We start from the raw sequence: 27,340 nt of genomic DNA on the forward strand, positions 1-27,340 counted from the left end.
GTACTATATCTGTTTGGGGATCTTTGGATCATCTGGATCTGGATGTCTAGATCTCTTGCTAGACTTGGATATTTTTCATCTAATATTTCATTAAATAGGTTTTCTAACCCTTTCATTCTCTGCCCTCAGGGACACTGATAATTCAAATATTCTGTGACTTTTTGTCGTTACAAATGTCGTGAAGGCTTTTCTCATTGACTGACTGATTTTTAACAGAGTCTCACTCTTGCCCAGGCTGGAGTGTAGTAGCATGAACATGGCTCACTTCAGTCTTGACCTTCCGGACTCAAGATATTCTCCTGCCTCATCCTCCTGTGTAGCTGGAGCTACCATGCCCAGCTAACTTTTTATTGAGGCAGGGTCTCACTTTACTGCCCAGGCTGACCTTGACCTCCTGGGCTTAAGCAATCTTTCTGCCCTGGCCTCCCAAAGTGCTGGGATTATGGCCATGAGCCACTGTGCCTGGCTTTCTTTTTAATTCATTTCTTTTTTGTCTGACTAGATTATTTCAGAAGACCTGTCTTTAAGTTCTAAGATTCTTCTGCTTGATGTAGTAGTCCATTGTTAAAGTTTTCAAATGTGTTTTATATTTCATTCAATTAATTCTTTTGTTCCAAAATTTGTTTGGTGCTTTTTTTTTTTTTTTTTTTTTTGAGACAGAGTTTTGCTCTTGTTGCCCAGGCTAGAGTGCAATGGTGCAATCTTGGCTCACACAGCTGCCACCTCTCAGGTTCAAGTGATTGTCCTGCCTCAGCCTTCCAGGTAGCTGGGATTACAGGCATGCACCACCATGCCTAGGTAATTTTGTATTTTTAGTAGAGTCAGAGTGTCACCATGTTGGTCAGGCTGGTCTCAAACACCTGACCTCGGGTGATCCACCCACCTTGGCATCCCAAAGTGCTGGGATTACAAGCATGAGACACTGTACCTGGCCTCTGTTTGGTGCTTTCCAAAAAAAACCTATCTCTTTGGTAAATTTCTCATTCATATCCTGATTTTTTTTTTTTCTATTTTCTCTGTATTGTTTATCTTGTATCTCACTAAGTTTCTTTAAATCAGTAATTTGAATTCTTTATCTAGGCTTTTGTGAATTTTTTATTGGAATCTGTTGCTGGAGAATTACTGTGCTTCTTTGGAGGCGTCATATTTCCTTGCTCTTTCTTGTTTCCTATGTCTTTATGTTAATATCTATACATCTGGTATAATAGTTGCTTCTTTCTTCTTCTTTTTTTTTTTTTTTTTTTTTTTGAGACGGAGTCTCGCTCTGTCTCCCAGGCTGGAGTGCAGTGGCCGGATCTCAGCTCACTGCAAGCTCCGCCTCCCGGGTTTACGCCATTCTCCTGCCTCAGCCTCCTGAGTAGCTGGGACTACAGGCGCCCGCCACCTCGCCCGGCTAGTTTTTTGTATTTTTAGTAGAGACGGGGTTTCACCGTGTTAGCCAGGATGGTCTCGATCTCCTGACCTCGTGATCCGCCCGTCTCGGCCCCCCAAAGTGCTGGGGTTATAGGCTTGAGCCACCGCGCCCGGCCACTTCTTTCTTTTTTTTAAGACAGAGTCTCACTCTGTCACCCAGGCTGGAGTGCAGTGGTGTGATGGCTTGCTTCAACCTCCGCCTCCCAGGTTCAAGTGATTCTCATGCCTCAGCCTCCTGAGTAGCTGAGATTACAGGTGTGCACCACCACACTCAGCTAATTTTTGTATTTTTAGTAGAGATGGGTTTTGCCATGTTGGCCAGACTGGTCTCAAACTCCTGGCCTCAAGCAATCTGTCTGCCTGGGCCTCCCAAAGTGCTGGGATTACAGGTGTGAGCCACTGTGCCCACCCTCAATTTTTTGACATTGCTTTTGTAGGGGAAGCCCTTTTTCTGAAGATGTGTCTGTGGTGTTGGTTGAGTAGGGCACTTTGATTTTGATTTTGGGCGCATGCAGTAGGATATATTTCTTCCACTGTAAACAGCTTCAGTGGTATCTGTGATTTCCCTCGTGGCATACAGTACGGTTATTAGTGGAGGCTATGGGAAAATTGTTGGGGAGTAGGATGCCAGATGGGCCAGTCTTCAGTCCCTAGTGGTGGCAGTGGTGGGCTGGGCATGCCTGTCCTTGGGTTTTGGGGCAGCTTACACTGGCACCAGTGTCAGTGAATCCAGACAGACTGATGCTTGGGCCTCCAGGGGGCTCACTCAGATGCCAGTAATGGCAGCTGTGGTCTGGGCACCCAGGCAGGTTCTCAGGCCCCTTGGCAGCTGATGTGATGTGGGTGATGGCAGTAGCAGTGGTGGAGCAACCCAGATGGTTCATGCTAGTGCTGGTGGTAGCTACAAGAGGTTGAACGGGCCAGTCTCTTGGCCTGCTAGTGGTATGTGCAGGTGGTTGCCAATTGTGGTGGTATTGGCAGGTTGTGTCAGCACAACTTCAGACCCCAAGAGGAGTATTCATATGCTAATGGTGGTGGACTGGGCCAGACAACTTCCAGGCCCCTGAACGGCATGCTCAATTATTGAATCAGCTCTATCATAATCTTACGGGACCACCATCATATATGCAGTCTGTCATTGACTGAAACATTTTTATGTGGTACATGACTGTACTTATTAAGGGAACTGGAAGGATATGAGGTGGTGGTCCTAGGCTGGAATGGGGTATGGTGCAGTTACTTGTAATGACAAACCTTAGGTTGTGGATATGTAGATGGGAGATGGAGGAGGAAGAATGGCAAGCCGACTGAATGTGGAGTCAGACCACAGTGTTCAATGGATCTTTTGTGTGCATGTTGAAATTGTCACAAATGATGGTGGAAGTAGTTACTGGGTGTGGAAAGGACAGTGAGGTAGTACAGGACTTAAATCTTCAAGGAATGCTTCTGGATAATGAGTTTAATCCAGAAACTCATTGGACTAAATGAATTTTGTCCATGGCTTCAAAGGAGTTTTTGAGGACTTAGAGGAAAAATTGTTTAGAAGTGGCAGTGCTGGCTCATACCTGTAATCCCAGTACTTTGGGACGCTGGGGCAGGAGAAACATGTGAGCTCAGGAGTTTGAGACCAGTCTGGGCAACAAAGTGAGAACCCCATCTCGAAAAAAAATCAAAAACTAGCCAAATTTGGTGGTGCATGCCTTTAGTCCCAGCTACTCTGGAGGCTGAGGTCGAAGATCATTTGATCCCAGGAGGTTGGGGCTCCAATGAGCCATGATTGAGCCACTGCACTGCAGCTTGGATGACAGAGTGAGACCCTGTCTTTAAAAAAAAAAAAAGAAGAAGTGGCAATAGTGTAACAGAGGAGACTTAGCCCACCACCAGACACCATGGTATTTGGGACACAGGAGAAAGAAAAAACAGACTCCATTGAAAGGGCTCCAAGGGAAGAAGGTTGTGGAGGTAAGTATGATTAGAGAGAGTAAAAAGTTGAATAAGAACATTCAGAGAAGAGGCAGTGCCTGAATTCCAGCAGGCCCCTAAGAAGGTTGGGAAGGGAGCTATATTGAGTTAGATTAGGAGATGTAGAGAGCTAATGAGAATTAACAGGCAGGCAGTGACAGCTGACTGGGGAAGTTTGGACGCCTAGTTGAGACTGAGGCACGCGGTCAAGTGTAGTGCATGACAGGTTAAGTCCCAAAGTCCAGATGAGTAATGAGACCTCGACCAGAAATACAGGGTAAGAAAGAGGGGCTCAAATGTGAGATGTTTTCAGAAATGGAGTTGGCAGATGTAGGTAACTAGCTGAATGCAGGGATGACTGCAGAATGTTGATGCAGATACTGTCATTCGCTGGAATAAAAACATGCATAAAGAGGAGAGGAGTCTGATAGCTCAGTTGAGCTATATGGAGTTTGAGGACCTATGGGAGCATCCATGGGGAGTGTGCTGGAAGCTAAGGAGGGAGGCATAGGCCGAGGCAGAGTGACACTCATCAGGTAGCTATTGGAAGCTGTGATCGTGGGTAAAATCATATCACTTTAGGGGCATTTGTGGAGAGATGAAGATGGAGACACAAACTTTTGGAATAAGGTCAAGGACATAGAAGGGATGGCTAGAAAAAAGGTGTGGCAAATCCAGAAAGGGGGCATCACAGAAAACTGGGGAGCAAAATAGGAAATGGCTCACAGCATCAAAGCCAATAGGTCCGAGAAGGTAGGGGTTGAAAAGTGTTTACTGGCCTTAGCAACCAGGAGATGACTGGTGAGAGGAGTGGAATGCAGAGGCAACCCTCAGACTGCAGCAGGCGAGGGGTGCATAGGGCAGCTACAGCGTACCTGCTGCTCCCAGAGCCTTCTGCATCTCCACAACAGCTGGTCCATCCTTACAGGTCTGTGCCAAAACCCTCAGTCATCCTTGACTTCTCACTTTCCCTCACATTGTACATCCAATGAGTCTGCAAATTCCATTGATTCTGACTTTGAAACAGCTAGAATCTGACCACTTACCTCTGACCACTTGGGTCCAGGCTGTGGTAGCCTCCCTGCTACCATCTTCCTACTCTAACACCTGTGTCAGGCCTTGAGACACCCTGCTCAAAATCCTTCAGAGACTTCCAGTCTCACTTTTGAGCAGAAGCCAGCATCCTCCAGGAGCCTCCACAGTGTGCCCCTAACTGCCCCATGCCATCTACTCTCTCCCCTGGTTTCCTCCACCCAACCTCACAGGCTTCTTTTTCCTGGCACTCTCCCACCTCAAGGCATTCACACCTGCTGTTCCTTCTGACTGGAAGAATGTTCTACCGGATAAGTAAGTGATTTTCTCCCTCAGTTTTTTCGGTCTTTGATCAGCAGGGCCTCCCCTGCCTACCTGTTTAAGATGGCCACCCCTTCCCATGGCCAGCCCCCAATTCCTGGCCTTCCTGATTTTCCTCCATGGTGCATGTCATCTGCTGGCTGCATTAACTTGTTTGCTTACTATCTTCCTCTGATAGGAGGTAAGCTACATAAGGGTAGGGATTTCTGTCTGTTTTGTTCACTACTGCTATATCCCCGCAACTATAATGGGGCTAAAAGAGTACAGAACAAAAGCTCAATACGTATGTTGAAATTAATAATTACGAATGACCATGAAGAGGCTTGGCAGCTGAATGAAGGAAACGAGGGCTGCTGCTAGAAAGGGGCCGTGGAACCATGTCTTAGCCTGCTTGGGCTGCTGTAACAAATTACCATAGACTAAGTGGCTTAAGCAGTAGATATGTATTTCTCACAGTTCTGGAGACTGGCAAGTCCAGGTCAGGGTAACAGTAGATTTGGTTCTGGTGAGGGTCCTCTTCTGACATGGATTGCAGAAAGTCACCTTCACCCCCTTCTCATGGGGTCCTCACATGAAAGAAACTTGGAAAGCAACTTGGAGTAAGAAAACCTGAGTTCTAGTCCTGCCAATGAAACTTCGTCTTAAGTCCTAACATTGATCACCTCCTTTACCAATACCGGAAGCCACTTGCCTCCGGACTCCAGGATGTGGGAGAATATTAAACAACTAATTTAAAAAAAAAAAAAAGAGGTATAAATTGTACTCACTTCCTAAAGTTATCAGGATGAAACAAGAACCAATGAAATCACATTTTGTTAGTGCTCAATAAGTCTTGGCAGGCCGGGTACAGTAGCTTATGCCTGTAATCTCAGCACTTTGAGAGGCCGAGACAGGAGGATCATTTGAGCCCAGGAGTTTGAGATCAGCCTGAGCAACACAGTGAGACCTAATCTCCTAAAAAAAAATTTTTTTTTGACTGGGCATGGTGGCTTACACCTGTAATCCAGCACTTTGGGAGGCCGAGGCAGGTGGATCAGACCAGGAGTTCGAGACCAGCCTGATCAACATGGAGAAACCCCGTCTCTACTAAAAATGCAAGTGGTGGCATGCACCTGTAATCCCAGCTACTCAGGAGGCTGAGGTAGGAGAATCACTTGAACCCAGGAGGCGAAGGTTGTGGTGAGCTGAGACTGTGCCACTGCACTCCAGCCTGGGCGACAGAGCGAGACTCCATCTCAAAAAAAAAGAAAACAAAAAATATTTTTTTTTTTGCCGGGCGTAATGGCACATGCCTGTAGTCCCAGCTACTTGGGAGGCTGAGGCAGGAGGATGGCTTCAGCCTGGGAAGTCGAGGCTGCAGTGAACCATGATTGTGCCACTGTGCTCCAGCCTGGGCAGCAGGGTGAAACTCTGTCTCAAAGAAACAAATAAGTTTTGTGTTATTATTACAGGAATGATGTAAGGATAAACTGAGATACTAGGTATAAAAATTGTAAACTGTAAAAATGTAGTTGCCACAAGAAAGTGGCTTGTAGACGTCCAACTACAGGGAATGTAATTAACCAAGGGCCCAAGTTGCTTTGCTCTAAAATTTGCCACTTTATTTGCCCCGAGGCTCTGCTTACCAAATGCTCCCAAGCTGATGGCTGAGTGTGGCAGGGATCTAAAACAGGCCTTTTCCTGGGAGACATGGGGCTCACAGCTGACGTTGCCTCAAGGACTCCCCTGATGCTCATGCCAAGCTTTTCTTAGACTATGTGGTGATCTAGGATGCTTCCACCCAGCATCCTGGACCAGGCTCTCATCACTGTGGGATGGCTCTCCCAGCTGCCTCTCCATTTTCTCTCACAAATATTTCCTTAATAAAATTCTTACATATTTAATCCCACTTAGGGGTCTACTGTTTGGAGGACCCAGACTATCATAAGAAGCATCATTTAAAAAGTAAGGAGGTTTGGTTCTGGTGAGGGTCCTCTTCTGACATGGATTGCAGAAAGCCACCTTCACCACCTTCTCATGGGGTCCTCACATGAGAGAAACTTGGAAAGCAACTTGGAGTAAGAAAACCTGAGTTCATAAGAAGCATCATTTAAAAAGTAAGCAGGTGGCTTACTTTTGGAAGCATGGTGGCTCACACCTGTAATCCCAGAAATTTGGGAGGCTGGGGCAGGCAGATTACTTGAGGTCAGAAGTTCGAGACCAGCCTGGTCAACATGGTGAAAACCCATCTCTACTAAAAACAGAAAAATTAGCTGGACGTGGTGGTGCATGCCTGTAGTTCCAGCTACTCGGGAGGCTGAGGCAGGAGAATCGCTTGAACCTGGGAAGCAGAGGTTGCAGTGAGCTGAGATGGAGCAACTGCTCTCCAGCCTGGGTGACAGAGCAAGACACTGTCTCAAAAAAGGATAAATAAAAATTAAAAAGTAAGAAGGCGAGAGGATTCTGGGAAAATGGGTGAGTAGGAATCAACAGCATTTTGCCCTGCCCCCACAACACGGACATTAAGTACACTGACAGAATCTGTTTGATGTAATTATGTTGGAGTCTGTTGAAGTCTTGCAACTTCCAGAGGAGCCGTGGATGTGAAATTGCAGTTAATTCCAATCCATTTCAACTCCCAGCTCAGCTACAGCTACCTATCCCCTTCTCCCCCAGCCCCATGGCAGGAAGCTGTGCATGTGTTCCGGGAGGAGCCTGCAAACAGTTTGCAGGAGCCAGGGTGGACAATAAGGACCAAGTCCTCCAAATAACAGAGAACTGTGTTCTCATCACTGATCAAGGAGGTGCAGACACAGAGGTGAGCAGCCGCTGTTGCACCTCTCCTGCTATTGCAAACCCCTCCCCTCCAGCTGAAGTGGCTTCCAGGGAATAGAAAGGGACTTCTTATCATAATCTGGGTCCTTCCCCCTTCATTATCTTTTCCCCTCTTGGGATCCAGACATCAAAGACTAAAAACTCAAAAAGCATATACAGGGGAAATTAGAAAGTCACTGCACAGGCCGGGCGCGGTGGCTCAAGCCTGTAATCCCAGCACTTTGGGGGGCCGAGACGGGCGGATCACAAGGTCAGGAGATCGAGACCATCCTGGCTAACACAGTGAAACCCCGTCTCTACTAAAAATACAAAAACTAGCCGGGCGAGGTGGCGGGCTCCTGTAGTCCCAGCTACTCGGGAGGCTGAGGCAGGAGAATGGCGTAAACCCGAGAGGCGGAGCTTGCAGTGAGCTGAGATCCGGCCACAGCACTCCAGTCCGGGCGACAGAGCGAGACTCCGCCTCAAAAAAAAAAAAAAAAAAAAAAAAAAAAAAAAACAAAAGAAAGTCACTGCACATCCCAGGGAAAGAGTGCAGGGTACCACAAGACCTGGAAACACCTGAAGTTAAACCTCATGCTGATCTTTGATATAGAGACAGCCAAAAGCAATACAAACAAACCAAAACCAGCAAACCCTGGGCAAGGGGGAGAATCTGATTTCCAGAGTTAACATTATTAGACTCAAATGTTCAGTTTTCAATAAAAAAGATTATAAGGATACAAAAAAAAAATGGGAAAGTTTGAACCATTCATTGAAAGGAAAAAATAAACCAACAAAAACCATCCCTGAGAAAGACCACAAAACCGATTTACTAGACAAAGACTTTGTAATAACTGTCTTAAAGATGCTCAAAGAACTAAAAGAAATACACGGAGAAAGTCAAGAAAGCAATGTATGAAAAAAATGGAAATATCAAATAGAGACCGAAAACCAAAAAACAGGCCGGATGCAGTGGCTCACACCTGTAATCCCAGCACTTTGGGAGGCCGAGGCAGGCAGACCAAGTGAGGTTGGGAGTTCACGACCAGCCTGACCAACATGGAGAAACCCCATCTCTACTGAAAATACAAAATTAGCTGGACCTGGTGGTGCATTCCTGTAATCCCAGCTACTCAGGAGGCTGAGGCAGGAGACTCGCTTGAACCCAGGAGGCAGAGGTTGTGGTGAGCCAAGATCGTGCCATTGCACTCCAGCCTGGGCAAAAAAGGGTGAAACTCCATCTCAAAAAAAAAAAAAAAAAAGAAAAAAAAGAAAGAAAACCAAAAAAATTCTGGAGCTGAAAAGTACAATAACTGAAATAAAAAACTGAGTAGCACCTGGGCACGGTGGCTCATGCCTGTAATCGTAGCACTTGACAGACTGAGGCAGGAGAGTCATGTAAACCCAGAAGTTCAAGACCAGCCTGGGCAACGTGGGGAGACCCCATCTCTAGAGAAAGATTGACTAGAGAAATTCAAAGGCAGACTTGAGCAGGCAGAAGGGAAAAGCAGATAATTTGAAGATAGGACAGTTACTAAGTCTGAGGAACAGAAAGGACAAAAGACTGAAGAGCAGTGAACAGAGCCCAAGAGACCAATGGGACACCTTCAAGCAAACCAACATAGATTGTGAGAACTCCAGAAGGAGAAGAAAAAGAATCACATTACTGCACTCCAGCCTGGGCAACAGAGCAAAACTCCATCCCCGCCCCTATTATTAGGTACCTAATAACATCACCAAAATATATGAAGCAAACATTGACAGAGTTGAAGGGAGAAACACTTCTAGAATGATAAAGTCTTCAATTTTCCACTTGCAGTAATGAATAGAACTAGAGAGAAGGTAAGTAAGAAAATAGAGGACTTGAACAACATAATAAACCAACTAGATCTAACATACATTCCAAACACTCTACACAATGACAAAAAAAGAAAAACAAAGAGGCAGAGAAAATATTTGAAGACATAGCCAAAAGATACCCAAATTTAATGAAAGACATGAATATAAACATCCAAGAATCAGAGACTGGGTGCGGTGGCTCACGCCTGTAATCCCAGCACTTTGGGAGGCTGAGGCGGGCAGATTACCTGAGGTCAGGAGTTTGAGACCAGCCTGGCCAACGTGGTGAAACCCCATCTCTACTAAAAATAAAAAATTAGCGAGGCTTGGTGGTGCGTGCCTGTAATCCCACCTACTTGGGAGGCTGAGGCAGGAGAATGGCTTGAACCCGGGAGGCACAGGTTGCAGTGAGCCGAGATTGCGCCACTGCACTCTAGCCTGGGCAACAGAGCAAGACTCCATCTCAAAAAAAAAAAAAAAAAAAAAAAAAAAAATCCAAGAATCTCAATGAGCTTGAAGTAGAACGAACTCAAAGAGACCCATAGTGAGACACCTTATAATCAAACTGTCAAAAACTAAAGACAAAGAACCTGAAAGCAGCAAGAAAGAAGTGACTTGTCACATATAAGAAACCCTCAATAAGAATTATAGCAGATTTCTCACCAGAAACTTTGGATGCCAGAAGGTACTGAGCTGATATAATTAAAGTGCTAAAAAGGGAGAAGAAAACAACTGTCAATCAACAATCCTGGCTGGGCACGGTGGCTTATTCCTATAATCCCAATGCTTTGGGAGGCCAGCTGAGACAGGAGGATCACTTGAGTCCAGGAGTTCAAGACCAGCCCGGAAACATAGCAAGATCCTGGCCCTACAACAAATTTTTAAAAATTAGCTGGGCATGGTGGCACATGCCTGTGGTTCCAGTTAGGAGGCTTAGGTGGGAGGATCACTTGAGCCTGGGAGGTCGAGACTGAAGTGAGCTGTGATTATGCCACTGCACTCTAACCCCGGGCAATACTGCAACAAGACTGACTGTCTAAAAAAAAAAAAAATGTTGGGGGGAAAGCAGGGGGCGGGGGTGTTTTAAAAATAGGTTGAAAGTGAAAGGAAGGCTGGGCACGGTGGCATTTGCCTGTAGTTCCAGCTACTTGGGAGGTTGAGGCAGGAGGATCACTTGAGCCCAGGATTTCAAATATAGCCTGGGCAACATAGTGAGACCCAGCCTCTAAACAAAACAAAACAGTGAAAGGATGAAAAAAGATATTTCACGAAAATAGTAACCAGGTGGGGCACAGTGGCTCACGCCTGTAATCCCAGCACTTTGGGAGGCTGAGGCAGGCAGATCAACTGAGATCAGGAGTTTAAGACCAGCCTGGCCAACATGGCAAAACCCCATCTCTACTAAAAATACAAAAATTATCCTGGGCATGGTGGTGGATGCCTGTAATCCCAGCTACTTGGGAGGCTGAGGCAGGAGAATCACTTAAACCCAGGGGGCCAAGGTGGCAGTGAGCTGAGATTGCTCCACTGCACTCCAGCCTGGGTGACAGAGTGAGACTGTCTCAAAAAAAGAAAAAAAACCCACTAAAATAATAACCAAAAGAAGGCAGGGGTGGCTATACTATATTCATTTAAGATAAAATAGACTTAAAATCAAAAACAGTTATGAGCGCCAAAGGACACTATATATGTATATACTAACAAAACACTTAATATAGCAAAAGATATAACAATGATGAACACTTACGTACCTAATAACATCACCAAAATATATGAAGCAAACATTGACAGAGTTGAAGGGAGAAACACTTCTAGAATGATAAAGTCTTCAATTTTCCACTTGCAGTAATGAATAGAACTAGAGAGAAGGTAAGTAAGAAAATAGAGGACTTGAACAACATAATAAACCAACTAGATCTAACATACATTCCAAACACTCTACACAATGACAATGAAATACACATTCTTCTCAGGTGCACATGGGACATTATTCAGGATAGATCATATGTTAGGCTAAAACTGAAGTTTCAATAGACTAAAAATGATAGCTATCATATCAAGTGTCTTCTCTGACCACAAAGTATGAAGTTAGAAAGAAATAATAAAAGAAAAACTAGAAAATTTACAAATTTGTAGAAATTAAACAATATGAGTGTATTGTTTAGTAAGAACCAATGGATCAAATAAGTCACAAGGGAAATCAGAAAATCCTTGGAGAAGCCAGGCACATGTTTCAACTCTGCAATCCCAGCACTTTGGGAGTCAGAGGCAGGAGGATCGCTTAAGCCTAGGAGTTTGAGATCAGCCTGGGCAACATAGTGAGACTCCATTACTACAAAAAATAAAAAAAATTAGCCAGGCATAATTGCACACACCTGTAGTCACAACTAGTTGGGAGGCTGAGGTGGGAGGATTACTTACACCTGGGAGGGCCGGCCGCAGTGGCTCACGCCTATAATCCCAGCACTTTAAGAGGCCAAGGCAGGCAGATCACATGAGGTCAGGAGTTTGAGACCAGCCTGGCCAACATAGTGAAACCCCATCTCTACTAAAAATACACAAATTAGCCAGACGTAGTGGTGTGCACCTGTAATCCCAGCTACTAGGGAGGCTGAGGCAGGAGAATTGCTTGAACCCGGGAGGCAGAGGTTGCAGTGAGCCAAGATCATACCATTGCACTCCAGCCTGGGCAACAAGAGGGAGACCCCATCTCAAAAAAAAAGCCTGGGAGGTCAAGGCTGCAGTAAGCCACAGTCATGCAGCTGCACTCCAGCCTGGGTGACAGAGCAAGACACTGTCTCAAAAAAGAGAAAAGAAAATACTTACGGATAAATGAAAAATAAAAACGCAACATACCAAAACTTATGAAAACCAGTGAGAACAATGCTAAAGGAGATATTTATAGCCATAAATAAACACATTAAAAAACAAGAAAGATCTCAAATCAACTACCTAATTTTGCAATTTAGAGAACTAGAAAAAGAAGACAAACTAAACTCAAAGCTAGCAGAAGGAAAGAAACAATAAAGATTAGAGTGGAGATAGGCTGGTTACAGGTGGCTCACACCTGTAATCCCACCACTTTGGGAGACAGAAGTGGGTAGATGGCTTGAGCTCAGGAGTTTGAGACCAGCCTGGGCAACATGATGAAACCTCGCCTCTACAAAAATTACAAAAATTAGCCAGGCATGGTAGTGTGCACCTGTAGTCCCAGCTACTCAGGAGGCTGAGATGGGAGGATCGCATGAGCCCAGGAAATCAAGCCTGCAGTGAGCCAAGATTTCACCACCGCACTCTATCCTGGTCAACAAAGCAAGACCCTGTCTTAAAAAAAAAAAAAAAGAAAGAAAGAAGAGAAAAGAAAGAAAAAGAAATGCAAAGAATGCATAAAATGAATTAACTCTCTAAAAGATGGGAATATAAAATGATACAACTACTTTGGAAAAATAGTTTGGCATTCTCTTAAAAAGCTAAACATTCTCCCTGCCATTCCACTCTTAGGAATATACCCAAATGAAATGAAAGCATTTACCCACAGAAAGGCTTGTATATATTGTAGCCACTTTAATTGTAATAATAGCTCCAAACTGGAAATAACTCAAATATTTATCAAAAGATGAATGTATAGGTTCATACAATGGGATATTACTTAGTAATAAAGAATAAACACACAACAAAAAGGCCAAATATCAAAATAATTATCTGAGTGAAAGAAGCCAGACCATAAAAAGTATGTAGTCTATGATGCCATTAATATCAAGTAGTAGAAAATGCAAACTAGTTTATAGCAATAGAAACACGGCCAGGTGCGGTGGCTCACATCTGTAATCCCAGCACTTTGGGAATCTGAGGCAGGTGGATCACTTGACGTCAGGAGTTCAAGACCAGCCTGACCATGATCGCAAAACCCCATCTCTACTAAAAACACAAAACTAGCCAGGCATAGTGGTGTGCGCGTGTAATCCCAGCTACTCAGGAGGCTGAGGCAGGAGAATTGCTCGAACCCGGGAGGTGGAGGTTGCAGTGAGCTGAGATCCTACCACTATACTGCAGCCTGGGCAACAGAGCGAGGCTCCATCTCAAAATAATAATACAGGCCATTTAAGGAGAATTTGTCATTTGTATATCACTTTCTTTCCCATTTTTGTAAATATTGCTTAAAATAGGCTTCATGTGCTCATTATATAATTTTTGAAATACATATTTACTTTTAAAACTCTCAAGTAATAAGTTGATATAATTTTAAACCAATTTTGTGATATTTTAATATCTAGTAATTCTTTTGTTAATTTGGATTGTAATGAACAACCGTGTCACAGAAGAGAAAATAATAAACAATAATGTTCTACTTGTGCAAGAATTTTGAAATGCATCCTGAAGTTACATGACGGCATTTTGAAAAGATTACTCTTGACTTCCACTTTTGGTAATGTTGGAACAGCTCTTCTGCTGAAGACAGCTAAGAAAACTATACAAAATACTTTTAAAAAAATCTTTCTAGATGCAAAACATACAAAAATCCTGAGAGATTTCCAGGCTTGGGTCCAGGAGAACATGGTAATGTAGGAAAGTGAGTCTGATGCTCAGGGTTGCTTTTGCCCTAGAATTATTTGCTAATCTCTTAGAGGCAACGGAGAGACTGAGTGTTGATTTGGAAGCACAAGTGTGTGCTTATTTGGGAGAGGCAATTGTACAGTGATAGAGGAAAACATCTAGACACAGTCTGGTAATCTTTATAGACTACCCAATGCTTTGAGTTGGGGACCCTGAATGAATGTGCCACAGTGGTACCTTAAGCTGACACTCACGTGGATTGCAACCTGACTGAAGACCCAGAAATCTTTAGTCCTGAACTTAGATAAAAGTGATCCTGGATGGCTGGCACCCTTAGGCACCTGGCCAAAGAAAATAAAATATTACTAAAGGAAAATAATACAATCCTAGGCTCAAAAAATATTAAAAATTAGCCAGGTGTGGTGGCGTGTGCTTTTAGTCCCAGCTGTTTGGGAGGCTAAGATGGGAGGATGGCTTGAGCCCAGGAGGTCGAGGCTGCAGTGAGCCAAAATCGCACCACTCCTCTCTAGCCTGAGCAACAGGGAAAGAGCTTATCTCAAAAAAAGAAAAAGAAAAAAGAATAAAGACAGGATCTCACTCTGTCACCCAGGCTGGAGTGTAGTGACAATCATATCTCACTGCAGCCTTTAACTCCTGAGTTAAAGCGATCCTCTGACCTCAGCCTCCCAAGTAGCTGGGACTACAGGCATGTACCACCATTCCTGGCTACTTTTTTTCTCTCTTCTTCCTCTTCTTCTTTTTTTTTTAATTTTGTAATTTTTTAATTTTTTAGTCATAGGGTCTCTCTATGTTGTCCAGGCTGGTCTCAAACTCCCGGCCTCAAGTGATCCTCCTGCGGGACTTACAGGCATGAGCCACCATGCCCAGCCGGCATTTGCTTCTGTTGAGCAGACAGGGACATCACCAGCCCACAAACAATTTTTCAAAATTTTGAATAGCTTAACTTTTTGGAGGCCACTCAGATGATGTGAATTTGGGCTTCACATCCACAAGCAAGTTGGCTTATGGTTACAACTTGTCAAGGATTTTCCCTACCTCTGCCCTGGGGTGAGTGTGAGGGGAGAGTAACTCCGCCTTACACCTTTTTTTTTTTTTTTTTTGAGACGGAGTTTCGCTTTTGTTGCCCAGGCTGGGGTGCAATGGCACAATCTAGGCTCACCACCACCTTCACTTCCCGGGTTCAAGCGATTCTCCTGCCTCAGCCCCCGAGTAGCTGGGATTACAGGCATGCACCACCACACCTGGATAATTTTGTATTTTGAGTAGAAATGGGGTTTCTCCATGTATGTCAGACTGGTTTCGAACTCCTGACCTCAGGTGATCCGCCCGCCTCGGCCTCCCAAAGTGCTGAGATTACAGGCCTGAGCCACCATGCCCAGCTTTTACTTTTATTCATTGAAATAATTTCAAACAGAGAGAAAAGTTGCCAGAACAGTTCAAAGAATTCCCGTACGTCCTTCACTTAGATTGTTCAATTAGTATTATACTGCAAATATTTCATCTAACTCTTCTTGTGCATCTCTGCATATTTTTTTTCTGATGCCTCTTTATCCTCTTATATTTCCTAAAAAAACAAGGACACTCTTCTACAAAACCGCAGGGTAACTGTCAAGATCAGGACATTAACTTTGCTGTTATACCACCGTCTAGACCGCAGCTATCATTCCAGTTTCACTGGTCATCCCAACATGTTCCTTATAGGTCCAGAATCCAATTCAGGATGACTCATTGCATTTTGCTGTAGTATCTCCTCAATCTTTCCTTGTGGTTCTTAGCTTTGACAGTTTTGAAGGGTACAGGCCAGTGATTTTATAAAACAGTCCCAATTGTGTTTTTCTGTCTCTTCATGATTGATTCAGGTTATGCACCTATAGCAGGAATATCGTGCAAATGACGCTGTGCTGTGTTCTTCTCCATGCACTCCAGCAAGGGGCATCCATTTCGATTTGTCCCATTCCTGGTGGTAACTCTTATCACTTGATTAAGATATGTGTTGGCCAGGCCTGGTGGCTCACACCTGTAATCCCAGGACTTCGGGAGGCCAAGGCGGGCGGATCACCTGAGGTCGGGAGTTCGAGACCAGCCTGACCAACATGGAGAAACCCTGTCTCTACTAAAAATATGAAATTATCTGGGCATGGTGGCACATGCCTGTAATCCCAGTTACTCAAGAATCTGAGGCAGGAAAATTGCTTGAACCTGGGAGGCGGAGGTTGCGGTGAGCTGAGATCACGCGATTATACTCCAGCCTGGTCAACGAGAGTGAAACTCCGTCTAAAAAATAAAGGATATGTCTGCTATCTTTTGTCACTATAAAGTCATGATTTTTACTTATTTGTTAATAAGTTATTCATATAGTCATTTTACTGTAAGGTAGAACTTTTTCTTTTCCCCCACTTATTCAAATTGGTAAGGACTAGTAGATTCTTATTTGTATCCAGTGAGTTGAAACCCATTGTTCATTATTATTATTTATTTTGATGCTCAAATTGTCCCAGATAAAGCAAGTGGGACCACCTTTAATCCAGCTTCTGGATCCTTTAGACATATTATCAGTCATTCTTGAGCACTTTTTGCTTCTGGAATACCAAGATGCTCCAAGTTTCTTTTGTACTTTCTCTACTCCAGTTCTGAAATCAGTCATTTTTCCTTGGAGCCTGATAACTTTTAGTGGAGAATGGTATTCAGAAACCAAGATATGGCTTGGTGGCTTAGGTGTGCCCATTGCTACTGGGATATCATTACTGCTAGGCCTTCCTAGGGGGTACGGCTCATAGATATATGCATGTATATGCATCACACATGTGCGCGCACACACACACACACACCCTTGTATTTATTTCAATATGTAGCTACATATATTAAAAACCACAAGTTCATCCAGATACCCCCAATTTGAATCCAACACCACAGAATTTACTCTAGTTTTCCCCCTTTCCATCTTTGGAAGACTGGCTCCCATTTTCTTCAGTATATTTACATATTTGTTTAATCCCCTTATATGTAACTAATCTCCAGCCATGCCAGCCAATCACTCCTCAGCGTTGTGGTGACCTCATGGGCCACCATGTGGATGAGAGGGAGAGGAAAAGCTCCTGAGGCTTTGACTTGGTGATTCCATAGGATCCTTGTTAGCTCTTTGACGCTTTGAAGAATTTTTTACACTTCACCCATTTTTAGTTGTTTTCAACGGGAGGGTCAGGCCAGAATGAAATTGCCTGCAGTATTTTCATAAGTTGAACAAAATCTATTTTTATGTGTTTGATGAGAAGAAAAAATTGGAAAGTACTACTTTGGGTGTTGCCTGTCTTCATTTGAAATTTTGCCTGTATCTATTTTGTTTTGTTTTGTTTTGTTTTGAGACAGAGTCTCGCTCTGTCACCCAGGCTGGAATGCAATGTCATGATCTCAGCTAACTGCAACCTCCGCCTCCCAGGTTCCAACAACTCTCCTGCCTCAGCCTTCCGAGCAGCTGGGATTATAGCCACCTGCCAACACACCTGGCTAATTTTCGTATTTTCAATAGAGACGAGGTTTCACTACGTTGGCCAGGCTGGTCTCAAACTCCTGACCTCAGGTGATCCGCCCGCCTTGGCCTCCCAAAGTGCTGGGATTACAAGTGCACACTACCACACCTGGCTAACTTTTGTTTTTTAAATAAATGTTTTTAAATTTTAAATAACTGAAACAGGGTTGTTGCACAGGCTAGTCTCAAACTTCTGGCCTCAAACAATCCTCTTATCTCGGCCTCCCAAAGTACTGGGATTACAGGTGTGAGCCACCACACCTGGCCTGGATCATGCTTAGTTGTAGCTCCTCATAATTTGCCAGCTTTAGACAAAAATCATAAAATGAACCACTTTCAATATACCTAATATGCAAAGGATGGAGGAAAACAGGATAGGGTCCATTGAAATTCTCCCCTCAAAAAGAAGAAGCACCACACAGCTCTCACCAGCTGCATCAGTGTTTCTCAAACTTCACTGTGTCTCAGTCACCTGGAGATCTTGTTAAAACGCCACGTCTGAGTCACGGGCTCTGGGGCAGGGCCTGCAAATCTGCATTTCTAATGTTTCCAGGTGATGCGTTGCTGCCATCTGAGGACTGTGCTTTGAGTAGCAAATCTCTGGAGTGTCCATCATGCTTACTCCCCTGGTCAGGAGGATTCTATTACGTGATAAAACCAGCAAACCTTAAAGGTATTTTTAAACTTTTTATTTTTTTAATTTACGAACATACACAAGGAGAACCCCTAAGCACCACTGGGATTCACCAATCTTATTTTATAACTTTCGCTGCCTCTGAACTTTTTCTTTGTTATTTGAAAGCAAATGCAACCATTATATCATTTCAGCATGTACCTCTACCAGATAAGAATATAAGAAACAAAACAAAAAAAAACAGTATCATTATCACACAAGACTAACAATACTTGTAACACAAAATTAACAATAACTCCTTGATAATGGTTTTTTTTTTTTTTTTTGAGACGGAGTCTCGCTCTGTTGCCCAGGCTGGAGTGCAGTGGTGCGATCTCAGCTCACTGCAAGCTCCGCCTCCTGGGTTTACGCCATTCTCCAGCCTCAGCCTCCCGAGTAGCTGGGACTACAGGCGCCTGCCACCACACCCAGCTAAGTTTTTGTATTTTTAGTAGAGACGGGGTTTCACCGTGTTAGCCAGGATGGTCTCGATCTCCGGACCTCATGATCCGCCCACCTCATCCTCCCAAAGTGCTGGGATTACAGGCGTGAGCCACCGCACCCGGCAGTAACTCCTTCATAATCTAATAGTCAGTCCATACGCTGTATTCTCAGCTGCACGGTTTTTGAGCCTCTTCCCAAGCAGTAGCTGATTTTCCTGGTCAGCTCCTCCAGGGGCTCAGGTTCACTCCTTTTTGCTGAACACCTTATGTTGCTGTGCTCCTTGGCCCTGGGGCTGAGTACATGGGTGTATTCATCCTACAACCGTATTTTATGGCCTGCCAATTTCCTTCTGGAGGTGGGGGGACTCTGTTTGCTAGTACACAGTGCTCTAGAATAAGGCAAAAGCTTTAGAATCATGCCTTTTGAGTCTGAGCCCTACCTTCATGGGTCTCTCCCCAGTCCTGTAGCCTTATGGTTAGGACAGTAAACAACAGCCTGGACATGAAGCCTGGATTATCGGTCCTGCCTCCGGTTGGCAGCTCAGGTGGCCTTGTAGATATGGGAGTGGGTTTGCTTCAGGAGAAGCCTGTGGGACCAGGCATCTCAAAGTCTTTTAGCTTCAAATTCCTCTAGTTTTTTCCCAGATATCTTCCTATTGCCAGGATCTCACTACATTTTAAATCAGCGTATTAATTGGTTGTTCAATTCAGCGAGATGTGTGGTTCTCTGACCCTCTGCCTCTCCAATCCCTGGCTATAGGCAGAAAGAGCTTCCCCTAACAAAGGAACAGACTGAAGCTTGTTCCTACTCTGCCGTCAGGCACCCCCTCCAGCGCCCCCACCGCCCCCCGCCACTTGCATGTATCTTGTCTCTCTTGCAGTCTGTCCCTGAAACCCACAAGAAGGAGCCAGCACACTCTATCCCAGCATTCTCCATTGGACACTGAAGCTCAAGAGAGAATGACGTGTGGTTTCCCGGCCAGCTGCTTCATGACCAAATAGCAAGGATTGCCCAACGCCCACCCTAGAATAGGAGGATGATCCCATCCCTGCTCCGCTGGCACCTTATAACAGGACTCCGCAAGGCTGCGCTGAGTTTCCAGGTTCCAAATCCTGTTAGGCAGGGCTCTTCTGGCTGTGTGGGACAGGATTCAAACTCAATGTTTTTTCAGCCAAAAGGGGAATTGATTGGAAAGATGTGGGCATGTCACAGAAGAGCCTGGTATCGGGAAAGGCAGTGGTGAGCTGGGGCTTCCTCTACCCATCTCTTTTTTTTTCTTTTTCTTTTTTTTTCTTTTGAGATGGAGTCTCGCTCTGTCGCCCAGGCTGGAGTGCAGTGGCGTGATCTCGGCTCACTGCAACCTCCACCTCCTGAGTTCAAGTGATTTTCCTGCCTTAGCCTCCCAAGTAGCTGAGATTACAGGTGCCCACCACCACAGCCAGCTAATTTTTGTATTTTTAGTAGAGACAAGGTTTCACCATGTCAGCCAGGCTGGTCTCGAACTCCTGACCTCAGGTATCTACCCACCTTGGCATCCCAAAGTGCTGGGATTACAAGCGTGAGCCACCGTGCCTGGACTCCATCTCTTTTCTTACGGGTTCTTTTCTCCCTCTGCAGGCCTCACAGAGTCACCTGGGCTTGAGGCCTCATAGAGGAGCCCTCAGTGCTGACCACACACTACAGTCCCCTGAGGAGCTACCTGACCTCTGATGGCAGGTCCACCCAGACCAATGAAGTCAGAGTGTCTGGGTTGGAGCCTGGGCATTGCCCCCAGGTGACTCGAATGTGCACGCAGGGTTGGGAACCATTGCACAATAGCTTCAGGCACCCAGAGGAAAAACTCTTGCAGTTCTCATTCATGGTTGGGGGGCAGGACTCTGGGGAGCCTATTTAGGTTCAGGTGGCCACACCCTCTGACCAGAGGCTGGACAAGCCCCTGTGGTGCCCCGGTGGATGTGCAGGGCCAGCCAGGCCAGGCACCGAGGGGTCAGTCCCCCAGCAGCTTCCTGCCATTTGTGTCATTCCTCCCGCCCCTGCCCTCGACTGCAGTGTACATGGCAGTCATCTCATCCCACTTGGTTTCCATCACTTTCCCTCTCAGAGTCAAGCTCGAAGGAGAAGCCGAGCTGCGTTCTTGAGATCTGCGGACTTGGTGGGAGATGTGGTCACAAGGCAGGTGGTGGAGGAGGCCAGAATGGGGCTGGCCAAGGAAGGTGCATAGCAGGGAAGGGGAGGTTTTGTGGTGGATGCTCTCCCCAGAAGCCTGCTATGCAGTGGTCAAAGAGACTTGGATACACCGGAGAGGGTTTGGGGTGGGAGAGGTCTGAGCATGAGGGGCGGGGCTGGCACGCTTCGGTTTGGGGAGATGTAGGACAAGGGACTCTGGCCTTGGGACTGACCTGGGCTGGTTTCCCTACATTCCTCTCCGGCCCTTCCCCCTCTATACTAAAGGGGGATGGTACCTGGACTTCAAGACCAAAAGCCCTTCTAACTCTGACAGTACTGCTGGGTGCAGCAAGCAGTTCCAGCCACAGTCTCTGGGCAGCCTCAGGCTGTCCCCTCCCCTCTCTGATTCTAGGAAAAGACCTTGGACCTCAGCTGGATGCTGGGGATCAGGAGAGGAGGAATGGTAGGTGTGGAAACAAGGGGCAGGATTCGGGGTGAGCAGAGCTGGGAGCTGCAGACCTTGCTCAGGACAGTCCTGATGCCGGCAAGCTCCTAACGCCCTCCCCGCATTCCCTTTTCTACATAGGGAGCTCCTACACTGTGTTCCCTCACCTATCTCTGATCCCCAGCATCCAGCTGGAGGGCCTTCCAGAAACTGTCCCTTCCCTTAGGAGGTCTCTGGAGCACAATAACAGGGGCAGGGTTTACTACCTTGGGGCCTCTTTCCACACCAGGGGCTCCCTGACCCAGGGGCCTGCTCCCAGAGCTGGGCCAGGCCTCAGGGGCAGCCTCCAGGAGTGGGTGGGGTCCCCATCAAGGAGGACCTTGAGCCAAGGCCAAGGCCAGGCTTGGGAGGGGGTTCCCTAGACAGGGGGTAGGAGCCCTGAATTATCTCCTGCTCAGCCTTGGATATGCTGTGTAACCCACCCTGGACCTCTGTCTCCTCATCTTTCTGCCCAAGAGCCCCAGGGGTCAGCACTGACCATTCTGACCCAGGCCCCATCCAAGTCACGCCGAGGACAGACTGAATGACACCATGATTGGGGCTGGATGTTCACTTCTCTTTCCAAAAAATATGAAACACAGAGTCTAGGTATGGCAGGGGACAGAGCCTGGCTGGGGACTGGACATTACACACCCAGGGGGCCCTTGGCGGAGGCGGGCAATTTAACAACTGGTCTGAAAGTCAAAAGAGAGAGAGCTCGTTAGTGGAGTGAGCTGTGGGGTCGGGGACAGGGGCTGTGCATTCAGGCCCGGACATGGGTACTGGCCAGCATGGCGAGACCTTGGCCCTCACAGCAGCCCTGCCTGGGGCCCACTCCCGGGGGCGGGGGCGCCATGGTCCGACCTAGCCATCTGTGTGGGTGGCCCCCAGCCCTGGGTGCACTGGAAGAACCTGAGACCTAAACTCAGACTCTCCCTGTCCTCGTGTGAACGTTCAGCATCCCGGCACTGCCCTTGTGGGGTTGCTATGAAGAGCCCATGGGACTGGGGAGGGTGAAGGTTTCTGCTCACCCCAAGGACGTGGGTACTAAGGTACTTCTTGGCCACTGCTGTAACTCCAGAGCCCAGCACATAGTAGACACCCACGCAGCTCTTCAGTGAGTAAACAGCCGGGCTGGTGCCTGAGGGCCTGTCTCCGGGGATGCATGCTGGTGCCCACCAGGCTGTGCAGACAGGACCGTGCCTGGACCTGCATCTGTGTGTGTGCCTGGGGGCTGGGTCCTGCCTCTGGTCTCTCTGAGGATCTGGGTCTCAGATTGCAAGGTGGGTGCTTGCATTGAGGACAAGCTACTCAGAGCACCTATGCCCATCCTATTCCCCAGTGGCCCTGCCCAGGGTGCTGCGAGGCTGGCTGGATGCTGGACGAGGGGGCCACCGGGTGGGGTGCTGGCCAGGGCAGGAGGAGCTCAGACGTACTCTCGGGCAGCAGCAGAGGGTCCAGGCCGATAGGGCTGCGGGCTGCTGTTGGGTCTCTCTGGCTCCGGGCACGTGCAGCAGAGGAAGGAGCCCCCCAGCACGGCCAGGCCAGCTGAGGCCCAGCCCACAAACAGGGCTGGGCCAAATTCATACCTGCAAGGGGTAGGGAGAATGGCATCAGGTGCGGCTGCTGCCTCAGGTTGTTCCCAGTCCCTGCCCTGGCAGAGGAAGGGCAGAGTGTGTGGAGCTGGAGGCTGGAGCTGCACGACCTCTTCCATGTGTCCAGATAAACTGAGGTGAATGCTCTTCCTTTCTCCCTCCCGCCAGCCCAGAAGATCAACACCACACAGGGTGACCCGGCCCCAGGTGGGCGTGAAGGCTAGAGGCTTGGCCTCCAGCTCCTGCTCTGGGCAATCTTGGGCTCATTTCCTGGTCTGGCCAGTGGAGGGGGCATGGGAGGGCCTGAGAGGTCTGCACGGGAGGAGTGGGGCAATCCCTGCCATCTTTTTTCCCAGTCACGGTCTGGCCCACAGAACTCCCAGCCAGGACTGCTCCCGCTGCCCTCTGGAGAAGGCCAGACCTTTCCACCTGGCACTCTGGGCTCTCCACACCCAGGCCCTGCTGGCCAGTCCAGCCCCGCTCCTAGGTCTCACTGCCTTAGTGCCTTTGCACAAGGCACCCCCTCCTGGGGCACCAAGCCTCCCAGCCCGCCACTCCTGTGCCTCCCCAGTTCCTTCTCTGCCTTCAGAGCCCAGTTCAGATGCCTCCTCCTCATGGGGTGTTTCCTTGACATCCTCTGTGTTCACACTGCCCCTTGCGTGACTCCACTGCCATGCTTTCTTCAGGAGGCCTCAGCCCCTTGCTTGTCTGGCCCCCTGGGAAGCCCCTTGAGGGCAGACAGAGCCATTAGTATCCCCAGGACCCAGCACAGGGCCTGGCAGCCCGAGTGGCATTGGGGACTGTTGAAGGGATCGGGGGCTGAGTCCTATCCTGACATGCCTAAGCTGGACCTTGCTTGGCAGATTTTGCGGCTGCAGCTGCCGCCCAGGGAACAAACCTTGTACCTGAGATCTCCTCCCTCCCCTCCCCTCTCCACATCTCTGCCTCCTCCAGGGATCCCTCCCGATTGCAACAGCCCAGGCATCTTTTCTCATCCTCTCTCCACTCCAAGGCCCAAAGTCCATTGGGATGTCTAGGTTTGAGACTGTTCCATTCTCTGCTCCTGGCTAGGTTGAGAAGTGAAGGAGGAGCCAAGGTGGGCCCAGGCCCTTTGCAGAGCACCCCCTTCTGTTTCCATGCCCACAGCCTTACAAGTCCTGGTTATCTCCTGAATATCAGCCTGCTTTCTACTGCTCCCTCCCTGGCGCCCCAAACCCTCTGCTCAGACCTTTGGGACAGCCGCCTTCCTGGTGTCACTCCCTCCCCACCATTCTGCACATCACAGCCAGAGGGACTGCCGCTGCCTCCACTCGGATGAGGAACAAAATCTTCCTATGGTTGCAAGGCCCTCCACGATCTGCCTTTATTCTCAAGTTTCTTCCTGGCCTAGAATAACTGTTGCCTCCTGCAGGAAGTCATCTCAGCCCTGCTGCCACCAGCAGAAATGCCACACCCTCACCTGCGTCTTGCTGGATACGGACAACCATGCGTGAACTGGTGCTCAGTTTCTAGCCCCATTTTACAGAGCAGGAAACTAGGCACAGAAAGATTAAGTAACTTGCCCAGGTGACACAGTACATGCAAAGCTGGGTTGATTGATTGATCGTTTGATTTTTTTGAGACAGAATCTCGCTCCGTCACTCACACTGGAGTGCAGTGGCATGATCTCGGCTCACTGCAACTTTCGCCTCCCAGGTTCAAGCTATTCTCCTGCCTCCTCTGCCTCCCAAGTAGCTGAGATTACAGGTGCCCGCCACCACGCCCAGATAATTTTTGTATTTTTAGTAGAGATGGGGTTTCACCATGTTGGCCAGGCTGGTCTTGAACTCCTGACCTCAGGTGATCCACCTACCTTGGCCTCCCAAAGTGCTGGGATTATAGGCGTGAGCCACTGCACCCAGCCAGAGGTGGGATTGAAACCCAGAGCCAGGGCACTTAGGTCCTTAGAGAGTCCTTGCTGCACCTGGGGGCCCATCAAAGGCTTCCCGCCCCACAGAGGGCCCCACCACACTACTCCTGGCGCCCCCCTTTAAAGCTTCTTGGACAGCAGCTGGACCCTGTCCTCCAATTCCCCCGCCAGGTGATCCAGTGGACAAAGGTCAGTGGTCCCAGAGGAGGTGAAGCAAAAGACCCAAGCCCTGGCACCCACCTGGCATTGACAGGTGTGCTTGGGTTGAAGAACTCCTGGGTCACCAGGGTGGCATACCACGAGACGGCAGTCAAAGTGCAGAGGCCTAAGGACAAAGCAGAGGGGCACTCAGCTCTGCTGTGGTCCCCCGAGGCCACTGGGGCTGGGGCTGCCTGCCATGGCTGTGATTGTGGAGGAGTGAGGGGCACTTACCTGCCAGGATGAAGAGGGCTCCCCCAGCGATGGCGACACGGCCCTTGGCAGTGGGGTTGCTGTCTCCCACCCGTGTGCACTTCATGCCAACTACGCTGAGGACCATGGCCACGAAGCCCAGGAGCACGGCCATTACCATCAGGGCCCGCGCTGACTGGATGTGACCTAGGGTGGGCAGGGTGACGCTGAGTCGGGCTGGCGGGGATGGGGGTTGGGTTGGTGCCTGGGATTGGTGGGAGGGGCCCAGCTTGACAGAGGCTTGAGCAGGAGCTGGCCTGCGGGTCAGACCACCTGCTGGCAGGTGCAGGATAGTGAGGAGTGACAGCCTGTGTCAGGAGGACAGGGTGTGGGGGTGAGAGTCCGCTCACCCTTGCAGGCTTTTCTGGTGGTATGATTCACTCTGCTGTTGCTTTCTGGCCTGGGGACTCCCTCTTGGGCTAGACCCATCCTCCCAAGCAGCTGAGGGCAGCTCCAGGGTCCCCTCAGATTTGGTAGAGGGAAGAGCTGGGGGCATCCAAGGCCCAGCTCAACTCAGCCTGAGCCCCGCAGCAACCCCTCCCCAGCAGCCATTCAGACAACGGTCACTTTCCCCTCCGCCCATGGCAGCTGGAAGCTTGCCTCTTCATGGGTGCGTGGGTCCGGCTTGGGCCCTGGGGGGCGTTCAGGAGACCTGGGTCCCTCAGCGAGGCTAGACGACCTGCCTGAACTGACCAGCCTGAACTGGCACAATGGGGCTGGTTGATGGCTGCTCTGCTCCCAGCTCCCATGGGGAGCAGATTGCCCCAGGGGGTCCTGGGCAGATTGCAGGTGGGTCACCTCCACCCCAGAGTTAGAGCTTCGGCGGTGCCTGTCAGGCTCAACTCCACACCCCAGAAGGAGAGGGACTGCATGCAGATGCACCTGTCGGTGCATGCATGTGCACGTGCGTGTGTGTTTGTGTGCCTGCGTGTGCATGTGTGTTTGCATGCGTGTGCATGCACCCATATGCTGGCATACAGGCCTGGGAGCAGGACTGGGGAGCAGGTGTGCATTGTACAGTGTGTGTCTGTCTGTTGAGTGTGGGGAGAAGTGGGTGAAGGGTCTTAACTGAGCCTTTCAGAGTGCCACAGGTATTAGTATTCCCCTTTGGAGACGAGAACATCACAATGGGAAGAGGTTTGGTGACTGGTTCAAAGTTACAGTGACAGAGCAGAAATCTGGAGCCACAGCTGCCAGACCCTAGAGCCCTCCCCTCCTGCAGGGCAGCAGGCTGGCCTGGACTGTCGATGGGCACAGGGCAGTAGTGGGGAATTGTAGAGTGGGGGCTGGAGGATGGAGCCCAGTGTAGACAGCAGACTGTGAGGAAAGCTTGCTCCAGACCCCTCTGCTGTTCCCACCTCCCACCTCCCACCTCCCACCCTGCTGGCCTCAGGCCTACCGTCCAGGGCGAGCAGGGAGTCGTAGAGCTTGCACTGCACTTGCCCGGTACTCTGGGAGGCGCAGGACATCCAGAGCCCTTCATAGAGGCCCACAGCGGTGATGATGGCGTCGCCTGCGTAGGAAGACTGCTTCCACTGCGGCAGGGCTGTGCTAGCAATGATGCCTACCCAGCCACCCAGGGCCAAGAAGTAGCCCAGGAGCTGGAGGCCTGAGTTGGCCATGGCCTGGGGGAGGGGACCGAGGGTCCCGGGACTCAGAGCTGGGCCAGGGTCCCAGCAGGGGCTGTGGTCATGGCCAGGTGGGAGGAGCAACTGGGCAGGGGGAGCAGTGAGAAGGAGGGTCAGAGGCAGAGAAGGAGAGGTGGCGGGGCGGCAGCGGCTGGAGCAAAGGCAGTGGCTCTGGACTCCAGAATGCAGGGGGAGGCCCAGGGGTTGGAAAAGGCCAGGGCCCGCCCACAGCAGCCGCCTAAGCTAGAGCAGGGTCCCCAGCAAAGCTCATGCCCAGCCCCCTGGGGGCGGAGGGCCGGCCCATGGCCCAGGTGGTGTCCCTGCCCCGCCCCCTTCCCCAGGGATAGGGAAGGGAGGGGCTGAGAGGAATGACCCAGCTGCCCTCAGGGCCTTTCCCCCCAGGGAAACCCTTTAGGAACCTGATTCGGGTGCCCTAAAATTCAGATAATCGCTCACCCAAACACCAGCCCTGGGAAGATGGGCTTCGCTCTTGCAAGGCTGATGTAACCCTTGGGGTTTTCTGCCCTTTG

General features: G+C 48.7%; 1 protein-coding gene across 2 annotated transcripts; it reads right to left on the reverse strand.

Moving 5' to 3' along the window:
• Positions 1 to 19,877: 19,877 nt before the first annotated feature.
• Positions 19,878 to 26,989, reverse strand: CLDN19 (claudin 19). Of its 2 annotated transcripts, XM_010371841.2 has the most exons (5): positions 26,582 to 26,989; positions 25,165 to 25,329; positions 24,973 to 25,057; positions 22,665 to 22,817; positions 19,878 to 21,923 (listed from the first exon to the last, which is right to left on the reverse strand). In XM_010371841.2, exons 1-5 carry the CDS (start codon positions 26,802 to 26,804, stop codon positions 21,875 to 21,877), a joined length of 675 nt encoding a protein of 224 aa, XP_010370143.1. In that variant the 5' UTR covers positions 26,805 to 26,989; the 3' UTR covers positions 19,878 to 21,874. The 2 variants fall into 2 exon arrangements, with proteins under 2 accessions (XP_010370143.1, XP_010370144.1); XM_010371842.2 differs by lacking the exon at positions 24,973 to 25,057 and having other exon boundaries at positions 21,785 to 22,817.
• Positions 26,990 to 27,340: the final 351 nt, after the last annotated feature.

The sequence above is a fragment of the Rhinopithecus roxellana genome, chromosome 12 (genome assembly GCF_007565055.1).
Source record: "Rhinopithecus roxellana isolate Shanxi Qingling chromosome 12, ASM756505v1, whole genome shotgun sequence".
Classification (NCBI taxonomy): Eukaryota; Metazoa; Chordata; class Mammalia; order Primates; family Cercopithecidae; genus Rhinopithecus; species Rhinopithecus roxellana.